General features: G+C 42.1%; 1 protein-coding gene across 1 annotated transcript in view; it reads left to right on the top strand.

Annotated features, from left to right (window-relative positions):
* LOC110490301 (adenomatous polyposis coli protein 2) overlaps positions 1 to 14,475 on the top strand; it is a 49,542-nt gene that overhangs the window by 27,243 nt on the left and 7,824 nt on the right. The window contains exons 2-14 of the mRNA XM_021563655.3: positions 2,317 to 2,478; positions 4,230 to 4,320; positions 4,496 to 4,787; positions 4,998 to 5,106; positions 6,023 to 6,136; positions 6,404 to 6,490; positions 9,078 to 9,164; positions 11,184 to 11,571; positions 11,682 to 11,780; positions 11,904 to 12,043; positions 13,755 to 13,832; positions 13,993 to 14,109; positions 14,245 to 14,459. Of these exons, the coding sequence (XP_021419330.3) occupies positions 2,338 to 2,478; positions 4,230 to 4,320; positions 4,496 to 4,787; positions 4,998 to 5,106; positions 6,023 to 6,136; positions 6,404 to 6,490; positions 9,078 to 9,164; positions 11,184 to 11,571; positions 11,682 to 11,780; positions 11,904 to 12,043; positions 13,755 to 13,832; positions 13,993 to 14,109; positions 14,245 to 14,459 (1,958 nt within the window). The 5' untranslated portion in view covers positions 2,317 to 2,337. The remainder of the gene's footprint in view (positions 1 to 2,316; positions 2,479 to 4,229; positions 4,321 to 4,495; positions 4,788 to 4,997; positions 5,107 to 6,022; positions 6,137 to 6,403; positions 6,491 to 9,077; positions 9,165 to 11,183; positions 11,572 to 11,681; positions 11,781 to 11,903; positions 12,044 to 13,754; positions 13,833 to 13,992; positions 14,110 to 14,244; positions 14,460 to 14,475) is intronic.

Raw genomic sequence — 14,475 nt, 5'->3', positions numbered from 1 at the left:
ATTTCCCTCACTAACTTTAAGCATCCGCTATCTGAGCAGCTTACCAATCGCTGCATCTGTACACAGCCCATCTGTAAATAGCCCATCCAATCTACCTACCTCATCCCCATATTGTTTTTATTTACTTTTTTGCTATTTTGCACACCAGCATTTCTACTTGCACATCCTCATCTGCACATCTATCACTCCAGTGTTAATTTGCTAAATTGTAATTACTTCGCTACTATGGCCTATTTATTGCCCAACCTCCTCACGCCATTTGCACACACTGTATATAGACTTTTTTCTATTGTGTTATTGACTGTACGTTTGTTTATTCCATGTGAAATTATGTGTTGTTGTTTGTGTCGCACTGCTTTGCTTTATCTTGACCAGGTCGCAGTTGTAAATGAGAACTTGTTTTCAACTGGCCTACCTGGTTAAATAAAGGTAAAATTTAAAAAAAATGTGTAAAATAAAATTCAGTCTACTTTCCACCAGACACTGTGAGACGCAGGACAACAACTAAAACACCAAATCTACACTGGAGTTGCTTACCAAGAAAACAGTTAATGTTCCTGAGTGGCCGAGTTACAGTTTTTACGTAAATCTACTTGATAATCTATGGCAATCTATAATCTATGATAATCTATGACCTGAAAATGGTTTTCTAGCTGTAATGAACATGATGGGAGACAGAGGGCTGGTTTCATGCGCAGCGCACAGCAGGTGTTTATTTGTGAAGGACCACAGGTGGACGCAGGTAGCTGGGTCCAGGGGCAGGAAGGTCATACACAGGGTTCCAAAAAGGCAACAGTACAGGCAGGGAAAAGGCTAGAAACGTCATCTGGGAGATCAGGCAATAGGTTGATAACAGGAAGTCTGATAGGCTGAGGTACAGGCAGGGAATAGGCAAAAAGCTTTGTTAGTGAGGCAGGCAAAAACTATCATACACGGGAGGAGAAAATCACCGGAAAAAACAGCGCTCCAAATAGAAGTGTGTCACAAAACAAACAATACCTCACAGTAATGGGGGGCAACGAACTGAACCAAATTGTGTGTGATAATGACATACCGGTGTGTGAACAGGTGATCAGAATTCAGGTGATTGGGATCTGGAGAATGAGCTGCGTTCAGGGGATCTATGTGTTTGAGAATGTGAGTTTTGACAAATTTGACAGAGCTTGAAGAATTTATAAAAGAATAATGGGCAAAAGTTGCTTGAATAATTTTGAAAATTATGATGTTGCACAATCCATGAGTGGAAAGTTCTTAGAGACTTTCCTAGAAAGACTCACAGCTGTAAGCACTGCCAAATGTGTTTCTACAAAGTATTGACTCAGGGGTGTGAACACTATTGCAGATATTTATTTATTTTATTTTCACTAAATGTGAAAAAAATTATAGAAACATGTTTTCACTTTGTCATTATGGGGTATTGTTTTTAGATGGGTGAACTATTTTGTATATAGGGACTGGGAGATTAGTCAGGATCGAGTGAAAAAAACCTGCTCCAGGGCCCTCAGGACCTCAGACAGGGTCGAAGGTTCACCTTCCAACAGGACAACAACCCTAAGCATACAGCCAAGACAACGCAGGAGTGGCTTCAGGACAAGTCTCTGAATGTCCTTGATTTTTATTTTATTTCATTTGGATCTCTTTTAGTCCCCATTTGGACTAATCTTCCAATAGTCCTTAAACATTAAAATACCATTTATAATATGATCACATTTTCACATATAACACACTATTACAAACATACATAAGTGACTTGGGCCTTGAGTGGCTGGGCCTTGAGTGGCCCAGCCAGAGCCCGGACTTGAACCCCGATCGAACATCTCTGGAGAGACCTGAAAATAGCTGTGCAGCGATGCTCCCCATCCAACCTGACAGACCTTGAGAGGATCTGCAGAGAAGAATGGGAGAAACTCCCCAAATACAGGTGTGTCAAGCTTGTAGCTTCATACCCAAGAAGAACTCAAGGCTGTAATTTCTGGGGGTCTGAATACTTATGGAAATGCTATATTTGTTTAAAAAAAATTAAAAAAACAACAACAACAACATTAAAATCTGTTTTTGCTTTGTCATTATGGGGTATTGTGTGTAGATTGATGATGACCATTTTAGAATAAGGCTGTAATTTAACAAAATGTGTAAACAGTCTGAATACTTCCCGAATGCACTGTATTAGGAAATAAACTGCCTGTTTTCCTATAACTGTTGCTACAAAGACACAATGGAATTATAATAAGCAATGCATAATGTGCTGGAGTTAGCCATGAAACTCATCTCCAACGCTCATTAAGCTCCGGCCCCACTTGTTCTTCTGCCTTGCAGGAACCACAACATTGTCTGAAGATGGCAAACTCCACGGCTTCCTATGACCAGCTGGTCTACCAGGTGGAAGCTCTCCGCCAGGAGAATTCCCATCTGCGGAGAGAGCTGGAGGACAACTCCAACCACCTGTCCAAGCTGGAGAACGAGACCACCGACATGAAGGTGAGAGAGGTTAGAGGGACGACCCCAGGGCTAAGGGAGAAATAAGAATAGGAGGCTAACATTGGGCTGTTGATTTGAAGATTGGTTAGAAAGGTGGATTTTCAACCATTTCCAGATTTCCTTGACCTCTTCATTTGTTGTTTGTTATTTCGATGCATCTGGACTTAAGATGTTTTTAAATATGAAGACACAGATGAGAATATGTTGCTTTGATGATAGCTCATAATAATGGCAGCAATTGTCATTTGTTTTTTAAAAGGACACATTTTTCATTTGGGATTTTCTCTATGCCTAGATTCCCTCCATTTTGTCAAGCCATGGCTAATAGTATGATTTAGATAGAGATAGGACATTTCCCCATTCAAAATCCACTCAGTTCTGCCTCAGATGGATAGAGTTCATCCCCAATTCTGAAGGATGCTGTAGACTTAATGTAACTCCTTCGCTAGAGACCCGGTTTCTCTCCTGAGTGACTGAAGACACTAATGCTTCATGGCTAGAATTCCTGGCCTGGATAGACAAGGCACTGAGCTACCCTTAAAATCATTCCTCTTTCTGCACTGATCTAACCAGTTGTCCTCGTTACAGTAATGATACCACCAGGGATTGAGACAAGATGCAGAGGAAGAAGGAAACCAATAGACCACATAGCCCGCTAAGACATTTTCTCATTATCGATTATTTTGCTGCTTGAAATCCCAGCTTGTCTGACAGGATATTTCTTCTTTGATATAGTCATTTTTTTCTCTGTGGCTAAACCTGCTTCAAATTTCTGTACACTCCTCCCTGTCACACCATGTGCAATTAGGGTTTACTGTTAGGTATCTGTCTGTTTGTCAACAAAACGTTTGGCTTTTATAGACATGCATCATAATAGGATATCTGTGTCAGGGTCTGTGGTGATATTATAGCCTAGGTCACAGTTTTGTGCCAGGCGAGCATTAAACGTTGCAAGAATCCCAGTTTGTGGGGAGTTTGGATTACTGGAAGAATTAGGGACCATCCCAAGAGGGGTGGAATCAGGGTTCCCAATGTGCTTTAGTGTGGCTTTAGCCAAAATGCTGTGTACTGTGGACTACCACTGAAACACTGGTTACCTGATTCTGAGGCATGAGCAGAAAGGTCAAAACATTTTTCATAATCTGGTTATTGAAAACGTCCCACTCGTCCTTCTTTCATAACAAATTATTTCAATCTGAATTGACGAAGTGAACAACAAAACATACCAAAACAATTTCTCCATTCCAGCCAGCAACATCAATCATATAATAGTCTGGATAGGTCACCATTTTAAGATTTAATTGTAGGTGCCATCCCCAGGTCATGCTGGTACACCCTATCACTCCTCTGGCACACAGCTGGATTATCCTCAGCTAAAGCCTTTATATTCCTGAGGGAAGCTTGAGCTATCAGCAGACAACCAGGACGCTCTGTAGGGAGCTCACAAAGCCAGACACTGGTGGCAAATAGACCTAACCTTCCAACCTCAAAACAACCCCTTGGAGAATATTGATTTGAGGAAAAGGCTTGGATTTTACATTGACTTGGCTGTGATTTCAGGCGGCCTACTGAGGAAAAAGAAAGGACAGGAATAGGAGGCTTACAGTAGTTGCTTTGCTTTTTTCATCTCTAGGAGGACATTGTAATTCCAACAGGTTGTGACTCATTTTTGGATTCACTGTGGCCACAACAATTTAATTTGACTGGGATTCTGGTTGGACACAGATAGTGAATTGCTTTCTCTTCCCTAGGGGGTTCTGAAGGGGCTGCAAAGCAAACTGGAGCTGGAGGCTGGCACTTTGGCCTCTTCCGGGAGGACTGATGTGCTGGACCAGCTCAAAGGTATGTGTGCCTTCACCCTGTGCTTTTCTATCTATTTTCCCACTATTTAATGTCTGTTTAGACTGATATTGTACACAACTCATTAATTAATTCAATATCAGCTATTCCAATCATTCATTTTTAGAAAATAAAATCATATTTAATTTTCCAAATATTAATGACATTTCTCTCTCAGAGTTGCACATGGACTTGACCAACTACTATGAGCTGAAGTACCAGCCGCAAAACATGCGCGTTCTCCCAGACAGTCTAGCCAGTCTGGCAGGTCAGTCGGGTGACATGGACGATTGTCTGGCCTGCTTGCCTCCCTCCTCCTCCAGAGCCAGGAGCCCCCTGCGGCCTTCATCCCGCCAGAGCTCCTCTCTGTCTGGGGAGGGCACGGCTGTGAACCCTGGAGCCCTGACCAAAGCCATGCTGGGAGACAGACGCATCACGGCCCAGCATCTGGAAGACCTGTACAAAGAGAGGTTAGCACTTTACCATAGTTCAATCAGATGTATGTATTACTAGTAATACTAAATCAAATCAAATCTTTAAAATAATACCTTAAAAATAATAATTCACTATAAATCAGTAGTCCCTTCAACAACAACAAAAAAAAGTGAGGTACTAGGAATCCCCAGTGATGTTGTGGGGGATGGTAGTCAAAGTGTTAAATGTAGCTGGGTGTGTTCCAGAACGATGTTGCTAAGTGAGATAGACAAGGAGGAGCGGGAGCGTCACTGGTACTACAGCCAGCTCCAGGGACTGTCTCAGCGGCTGAACCAACTGCCACGCATCGACACGGTGAGAGCACTTTAACACCACTGAGTCTCCAGAATAGTCTCTCCTGCACAGTGCTCAGACACAGTGGCCCATAACATACAGTACAACGTATACTTGTACTCAGCACTCAGTTGCAGGAAATGTAAACTGTCGCCCCCTCGTATTTCATTTTGTGCTTGTTGTTTGAAAATGACTCTTTGGAAACAGTTTAGAGTATGAGTAGAGCATTACTTTATTATTTCATAGACAGACACAACATGTCTTATTGCTCATTGCTTTCTTGCATGTTCATTGTCATGAAATCAACTCATTATTGTTTTAACAGGCGCACAGGCGAGAGTTAAACCATCAAGTAGAACAATGAGCCAGATATTTCACAAGATGTATAAATGTGAAGCATCCACTTGGTGTTTTCACTCACTACCAAATATGGTGATGAGAGGAAGCCCAGCGGCAGGCAGTGTGAGAAGATGGAGCGTGATGGATTTTGGCCGACATTCTGCAGATTCTTTCGTCAATGAAGCATTTGGTCTCCATACAGTTCTCTTTCCAAAACTATAATCTGTAACAAACAGAGTGGACTGCTTCTTAAAGACTTTACCCTTTGCCAAAGTTTCACATTTTTTGTTGTTGTTTAGAAGGATTGCAAGGGCGAATTCAGTTATTGCACACGCGCACTTCACAGAGTAGGTCGTTCCATAACAGAAATATGCAAATAATTGCTAGATTGCACCAGTAGGATCTCTCTAGCTCATGCTTGGTTCTGCCCACTATGATTAATTTGGTCCCATTGGAAACAACAGGCTCTGGTCTATCTTGGGTTAAATCTTTGGTTAAACTCTTTGGCAGAGAAGCTAGCGTACATTTTGTTTCAGAATGCCCCAAAATGGAGGCTTGTGTTATGCGGAAACTAATCTCTTTTTCCTTATCTTAACAGTTCTCCATACAGATTGACCTCATTCGCCAGCAGCTGGAGTTTGAGGCACAACAGTTGCGTTCTGTCATGGAGGAACGCTTCGGAACCAGCGATGAAATGGTCCAGAGGACACAGGTAAGGAGAGGCACTCTCTGCCATGTCTGTCTCTGTCATGGCAACACACACAGTAACATTTGGCAACTGTTCTCAATATCTTCACTTACATTATTGCGTGTGGAACTTCTTTCTGAAACATGTTTTGGATGCAACACACACATTTTACATGAAAAACCAAGAAATTAAAAGTGCTCTCAGAGGTTGTTGTACAATGTTTGGACAATGTTTGTCGTGCCACAAAATGACTGTGGCGACTAAAGACTCTCTCTCTGTCTCCCCTCACAGATCCGTGTGGCTCGTCTGGAACAGCTGGAGAAAGAACTACAGGAGGCCCAGGAGTCCAGAGGCACCCAGGAGAAGAGCCTGTGTGAGGTGAGAACACAGTTCGGACATATAAAGTTTGTATTTGAAAACTATTTCTAGATATATATTTTCAGTTTTTCCCGAACCCACTTCAAATACAACACACTACGTATGATTAAGAAGTTTACATGAAAGATCGCTCATAAAACCAGGTGTTTTAATCGGCGTATGCTTACTTCGATTATGACCTAACGCCGATTTAAGATAAGCAGTATGACTAATGCCATACTTGGCTTACTGCCATACTCAGTTTAATATCAAATTATTAGTCTGCATGTGAACATACTATATTCAGAGATTGAGACAAGCAAGTGACAGTGACAGATAATCCTGTGTTCTGTTTTCACAAAATGATTTTTGCAGAACACAGGCTTTGCCCCTCTTTAGCTTGGCTCCAATTGGTAGCTCCTCCCAAAGAGTATAGTGTTGCTTGGGCACTGCAAGCTTGGCACAGCAGGAGTGGGTGTTTCGGTTGAGTGGGTCTCAGACCGGCCCGTTTAGGTGTCTGTGTATCTATCCTCTGGGGCTCTGTAGGAGAATAGCAATGAGTTCTCTAGTACCAGGATGCAGGAAGAATGTGAATTAAAAGGGACAACAATAGACACATTGTTCCATGTTTTTCTGGGCTATTGTCAACCATCTTGCATCACACAGCAGGTTCCTATGCAATCCATTGTAAGCGTTTGATTATTTATTTGAACTGCGTGGCTACGACAATTAAAGGGGTAAAATCCACGGCAGATTCAATCCATCAAAACACAGACACATTTAGCATGTTTATCTTGTTATCGGCGAGATCACACTTTATTACTCACAACATGGTGGAGCTATTCAGACTAGCATATGTCTAATAGCCCTTCCCCTTTGTCTGAAAGCTTGTCTTCGGTGTGATCAGGCACAAGCCTGGTTACCATGGTGATCGACTGGGGGAATGAAAGAGTTGATGGATGACTCTCTGAAGATTTGTGATGGAGCCAATCGGTTTGTTGAATCCAAATGGAGTGTGTCTGTATGCTGGGAGTGTGCAACTCATACCTTATGAGAAAAGACATGAATGTCTGTCTGCACGGCCAATATTAAGATGCAGGAGGTGAAATTAAATGTATTGATATCGGTTAGTTGTCTACTGACAATAACATTTCACTCTGGTGTTCACTTCAGGAGATACTGATGTTGACTACTAAATACTTGTTTTATGTTTGGACAGCAAATTTAGGTCATTTATTTTTTTCCTATTATCTACTAATGTTATTTATTCTGGCCCATTTATCGGGTATAATTATATTTGCACAATAATTTTAATGGGATATTAACAAACACTATTTTAAATTAGATGTTCATAATCTTTCTATTCAGATGTAATTATTTCAAAATAAGTTTGTTAAACCCAATAAACTTAACCAACTCCAATTGTGTACATTCAGTATTGAATATAATTATAGAATATAATTTATCTACAAAGATATTAGTCTATTTTAGATAATCTATTCTATTTTAAATAAAAGATTGTAATTTAGACTGAAATTAATAACAAAATACATTTTTTCAGGGGAACTTGAAGGTCAGTCTTGATTTGTTTTGGTTTATATTATATCAGTACTTTGACTCCAAGTATCGATTTTGAACAATTTTTGTAATATATACAGTACATCAGCTGATATCTCAAAGTGCTGTACAGAAACCCAGCCTAAAACCCCAAACAGCAAGCAATGCAGGTGTAGAAGCACAGTCAAAGGTTTGGACACACCTAGTCATTCCAGTTTTTTGTTTTTTTTGTGCTATTTTCTACATTGTAGAATAATAGTGAAGACATCAAAACTATGAAATAACACATATGGAATCATGTAGTAACCCAAAAAAGTGTTAAACAAATACAAATATATTTTAGATTCTTAAAAATAGCCACCCTTTGCCTTGATGACAGCTTTGCACACTCTTGGCATTCTCTCTGTGATGTCTTCACTGTTATTCTACAATGTAGAAAATAGTAAAAATGAAGAAAAACTCTGGAATGAGTAACTTTTGACTGGTACTGTATATATGTATTTATTATCATTTTTTTCTAGGTAGTATTAGCTACCGCTGGTCGGCTGTAACTCCACAAAACTCTGGTATTTTTCATCCTGTTCTTCTTTTGTTTTTCTCATCTTCTATTTAAGTTTTTTCAGCACTTTTATTTCCATGACTGATCAACATTTTTCTCATGCTCTCTCCGCTCTTTCCCCCTGGTGCTCGAGGGCGCCAGGCTACCCAGCATTACGCACTCCTGCCACCATCATTACGCCCACCTGCCTTCCTCCGTCTCTCTGCAGCCGACATATAGTGAGCAATATGCTGAGGAAATTGCAATAGAATCACAGTATAGAATCGCAATAGATATACAGTAGAATCGTGATAATCACAATACATATACAGTAGAATCGTGATAATCGCAATACATACCGTATCAGCAGCGATGTATTGTGATAATATCGTATTGTGAGGCAATTCCCAGCCCTAATAGAAAGTTCAAAGCAAACCGCCTGCAATTGACTTTAACGCTACAAAATGAGAAATTTGAAACCATGTCATTTACGATCCCTCTCTTTCTTTGCAGATCTCAAGCTGTGAAAAGCAGCCTATTCCCGAAACTGAACATGCGTTGACTGCTTCTGCTCTGGATGCACAAGGAGATGGAAGCAAAGTAAGGCCATCATCACATCTTTAGTAATAATGAATGGAGTTTGCATTAGTGGCTCTGCATTTTTTTACATGACTATTTGTGTGTGGACAATAATCAGATCCCATCGAGCCATGTGTAGTGAAAGTAGATCTTACATGCTTATGATAATATTCAACCACCATTTTCCGACGGGGTATTTCGATGGTTTTACATATGTAACCCTCTCACCAGGCTCAAATTTGACTCTTACAATATTACCTTACTTAGATTTCTGAACGAGATGGGATATTAGGTGAGAAGAACATAAGAATCCCTATTGTAAACTCGCCAGGGTGATTACAAACTAGGGTAATAACTTCAGATAAAATAAAAAATTGTAGGTTTCTTCCTAGGTTCTGGCCTTTCTAGGGAGTTGTTCCTAGCCACCGGTGCTTCTACATTTGCATTGCTTGCTGTTTGGGGTTTTAGGCTGGGTTTCTGTACAGCACTTTGTGACATCGGCTGATGTAAAAAGGGCTTTACAAACGAAGCATCGGGGAGGGCTGGCTTTCCGGTTTGGTGGTGACGTCGGGTCTGGGGGCCGCCACCGATAGAACCGGGGGTGCCTAAGCCAGCTCGTCAGGCTGTCACGCCCTAGCTGGCTCGAGAGGTTTTTTGCCCCGGTTTGCTCGGATGGCGGCCATCCCACGTCAAGCCTCAGCCAGATCGTCAGGTTTTTACGCCCAGCCGTCTCGTCAGGCTGCTACGCCTCCGACGGTTCATCTGACTCCCACACCTCAGCGGGATTAACAGGCCTTCATGCCTCAGCCGGATCATCAGACTCCTATGCCTCAGCCGGCTCGCCAGGCTCTCACACCTCTGCCGGTTCGTCGGGGGTACTGTCACGCCTGCTCCCGCTCTTTCCCCCTGGTGCTCGAGGGCGCCAGGCTCCCCAGCATTACGCACTCCTGCCACCATCATTACGCCCACCTGCCTTCCTCCGTCACGCACATCAGCGATTATTGGACTCACCTGGACTCTATCACCTCTGTCATTACCTCCCCAATATCTGTCTGTTCCCCCGCTCTGTTCCCGGCTTCAGCATTGATTGTCATATGTCCTTGTATACCCGTGTGCTGACTCTGTTCCTGTCTTGTTTCATGTCTGTTCCTAATTAAATGTTTGACTCACCATACCTGTTTCTCTACTCTAGCGTTGGTCCTTACAGTTACTGACTACTCGTAGATATTTCCTCAGCACCATATAGCAGTTTGGTGCAGGTGAGGTGTCCTCATAAGATCCAACGCAAACACAGTTTTCAATGCAGCCAGTACTACGTAGCAGCAACCGATATCCCGTGGAAACCATAATTCGCCGATCGTCCACAAGTAATTCTCTCCAGACCTTGCAAGATGCTAGGCTAGCCTTGAGGATGTTGAATGTATCCACAATGTGAAGGCAGCTCCAGTCTCCAATAGGTCTTTCTTAACAATATAATAATACTCTCTTGGAAAAAAATTAAATCAGTATTTCCCTTCAAAACTCTGTAGGTATGTCTTTGGTCTCTCCTTATAGTCTTCTTTAGTCGTTTTTCTTCACCAACACTGATAACGTCTCTCCTCTCTCTTTTTTCAACGTCTCTCCTCTCTCTTGTTTTCAACCCAGGCCTCCTGTTAACCAGGTCAACTCTCCCATTGGCCACATCATAACAAGCTACTTCATTAGTCACAACTTAACCAGATACATGGGAAACGTAAACTTAACAGTAAACCAACCTATTCACACATGTACATTAAAGAAACATTGCTTCAAAAGAAATGCATTAACGACATAACAAATGAGGAGCAATTCAATCACCTTTTAAATATAATATCAATGAATTATAACAAATAAAGTCTATGCTTGGTTTTAACAAAGGTATTAGACATAATATGCAAGTTATGCTTATAATCATTGCTATAAAATATTGAGGCATCTCTCAGTCGACTTATCTGCCGAAATAAAGGTAAATAAATGAATGAATAAAATACTCTCCACGGCCATGTATTTCACCTGGATTAGGTGGAGATGGTGTTCTGGCTGCTCTCCATGCTGGCCAACCGGGACAAGGAGGAGATGTCCCGCACTCTGCTGGCCTTGTCCAGCTCCCAAGACAGCTGCATCGCCATGCGCAAGTCCGGCTGCGTTCCCCTGCTGGTGCAGATCCTGCACGACGGCCCAGGGGGCGCCGGAGAGTCGGCCAGGAGTGTAGCATGCAGCCGGGAGGCCCAGTCCAGAGCCAGCACTGCCCTGCATAACATAGTGTACTCCCAGCCCGACGAGGGCCAGGCCCGGCGGGAGATGAGGGTGCTGCACGTGCTGGAGCAGATCCGCTCTCACTGTGACAGCGGCTGGGACTGGATTGAGAGCCATGTGCGTACTCCCTCTCCTGGGGGTACTACAACCACAGGTTAGTAGAGGAGGATTATTTTAGGAGATTAATGTGATCTCTATAGCAGACTGTGGATTATATAGTGATGTGAGAGTAATTCAAGATGTACTTGTCCGTGTTCCGTTCAGACATCCCTGAGCCAGTGGAGCCCCAGATCTGCCAGGCCATGTGTGCTGTCATGAAGCTTTCCTTCGAGGAGGAGTACCGAAGAGCCATGAATGAACTAGGTTAGTGAACAACACGTCAACGGGAAATATACAGACGATAAAGCATAACCATAAAGAAAAATATGATATGTGAATGAATCTATTATTCAGTTTGTGATGTGCTTGGCGGGTGTATCTGTTTAGGAGGGTTGCAGGTGGTTGCAGAGGTGATGCATTTGGACCAGGAGCTGTACGGCATGCAGAACGATCCCATCAATATGGCACTTAGACGCTACGCGGGAATGGCACTGACAAACCTTACTTTCGGAGATGTCGTCAACAAGGTATCATCCGAAAAGCATCGAACCACTGAAAGGGATACATATTTATCTGATTTGTAAAGGCATTTTTCAATAAAGACATACACCTTAGCCAAATATATTTAAACTCCGTTTTTCACAATTCCTGACATTTAATCATAGTAAAAATTCCCTGTCTTAGGTCAGTTAGGATCACCACTTTATTTTAAGAATGTGAAATGTCAGAATAATAGTAGAGAGAATGATTGATTTCAGCTTTTATTTCTTTCATCTCATTCCCAATGGGTCAGAAGTTTACATACACTCAATTAGTATTTGGTAGCATTGCCTTTAAATGGTTTAACTTGGGTCAAATGTTTTGGGTAGTCTTTCACAAGCTTCCCACAATATGTTGGGTGAACTTTGGGCAGTTCCTCCTGACAGAGCTGGTGTAACTGAGTCAGGTTTGTAGGCCTCCTTGCTCGCACATACTTTTTCAGTTCTGCCCACAAATTTTCTCTAGGATTGAGGTCAGGGCTTTGTGATGGCCACTCCAATACCTTGACTGTGTTGTCCTTAAGCCATTTTGCAACAACTTTGGAAGTATGCTTGTGGTCATTGTCCATTTGGAAGACCCATTTGCAACAAATCTGATGTCTTGAGATGTTCCTTTAATATATCCACATAATTTTCCTACCTCATGATGCCATCTATTTTGTGAAGTGCATAGTCCGTCCTGCAGCAAAGCACCCCCACAACATGATGCTGCCACCCCCGTGCTTCACGGTTGGGATGGTGTTCTTCAGCTTGCAAGCCTCCCCCTTTTCCCCCCAAACATAACGATGGTCATTACGGCCAACAGTTCTATTTTTGTTTCATCAGACCAGAGGCCATTTCTCCAAAAAGTACGATCTTTGTCCCCATGTGCAGTTGCAAACCGTAGTCTGGCTTTTTTTATGGCGGTTTTGGTGAAGAAGCAGTGGCTTCTTCCTTAGTGAGCGGCCTTTCAGGTTATGTCGATATAGGACTTATTTTACTGTGCATATAGATAATTTTGTACCTGTTTCCTTCAGCATCTTCACAGGGTCCTTTGCTGTTGTTCTGGGATTGATTTGCAATTTTCGAACCAAAGTCCGTTCATCTCTAGGAGACAGAACACGTCTCCTTCCTGAGCTGTATGACGGCTGCGTGGCCCTATGGTGTTTGTACTTGCGTGCTATTGTTTGTACAGATGAACGTGGTACCTTCAGGCATTTGGAAATTGCTCCCAAGGATTAACCAGACTTGTGGAGGTCTACAATTTTTTTTCTGAGGTCTTGGCTGATTTCTTTTGATTTTCCCATGATGTCAAGCAAAGAGGCACTGAGTTTGAAGGTAGGCCTTGAAATACATCCACAGGCACACCTCCAATTGACTCAAATTATGTCAATTAGCCTACTAGATGTTTCTAAAGTCATGACATAATTTTCTGGAATTTTGCAAGCTGTTTAAAGGCACAGTCAACTTAGTGTATGTCAACTTCTGAGCCACTGGAATTGTGATACAGTGAATTAGTAGTGAAATAATCTGTCTGTAAACAATTGTTGGAAAAATTACTTGTGTCATGCACAAAGTAGATGTCCTAACCGACTTGCCAAAACTATAGTTTGTTAACAAGAAATTTGTGGAGTGGTTGAAAAACGAGTTTTAATGACTCCAACTTAAGTGTATGTAAACTTCCGACTTCAACTATATGTCTGACCTTTATTTTACACAGGCCACTCTCTGCACAAAGAAAAGCTGCCTGCAGGCCATTGTCACCCAACTTGCATCTGATAGTGAGGAACTACATCAGGTTCGATGTTGTTACTACTATACTAAAGCTATTTCCAGAGTGTATTAATTCTGTCACCCTTTCAGGATCACCAGGCATTACTCTTTTTAGTTTCAGTGCTTCAAATACATTTTTACAATACCACATGGCTGAAGAGGTTATGTCTATTGTTCCCTCACAGGTAGTGTCGAGTATTCTTAGAAATCTGTCATGGCGTGCAGACATCAACAGCAAGAGGGTCCTTAGAGACGTGGGGAGTGTAACAGGATTGATAACCTGTGCTCTTCAAGCTACAAAGGTAAAATCACACCTAGATTATGTGATTAATTCATGTTGGCAATTGTAACCAAAGCAATTATCAAAGGAAATAATTGCAAAATATAATATATTTTTTTAATCTCTAATGCAATGTTAATGCAAAATCCCATTTTAGGAATCCACCTTGAAGAGCCTCCTCAGCGCTCTGTGGAATCTGTCAGCACACAGTCCTGAGAACAAGGTGGCCATTTGCTCAGTAGATGGGGCTCTGGGCTTCTTGGTCAGCACCCTCACCTACAGATGTCAGACCAACTCACTGGCAATCATTGAGAGTGGAGGTGGCATCCTGCGTAATGTGTCCAGTCTTGTGGCCACCAGGGACGATTACAGGTATTTCCTTGAATGG

This window comes from Oncorhynchus mykiss, chromosome 1, assembly GCF_057628025.1.
Source record: "Oncorhynchus mykiss isolate SJ-2025 chromosome 1, ASM5762802v1, whole genome shotgun sequence".
NCBI classification, from domain to species: domain Eukaryota; kingdom Metazoa; phylum Chordata; class Actinopteri; order Salmoniformes; family Salmonidae; genus Oncorhynchus; species Oncorhynchus mykiss.
The sequence above is the reverse complement of the archived record's forward strand: the minus strand, read 5'-3'. Positions and strand labels throughout refer to the sequence as shown.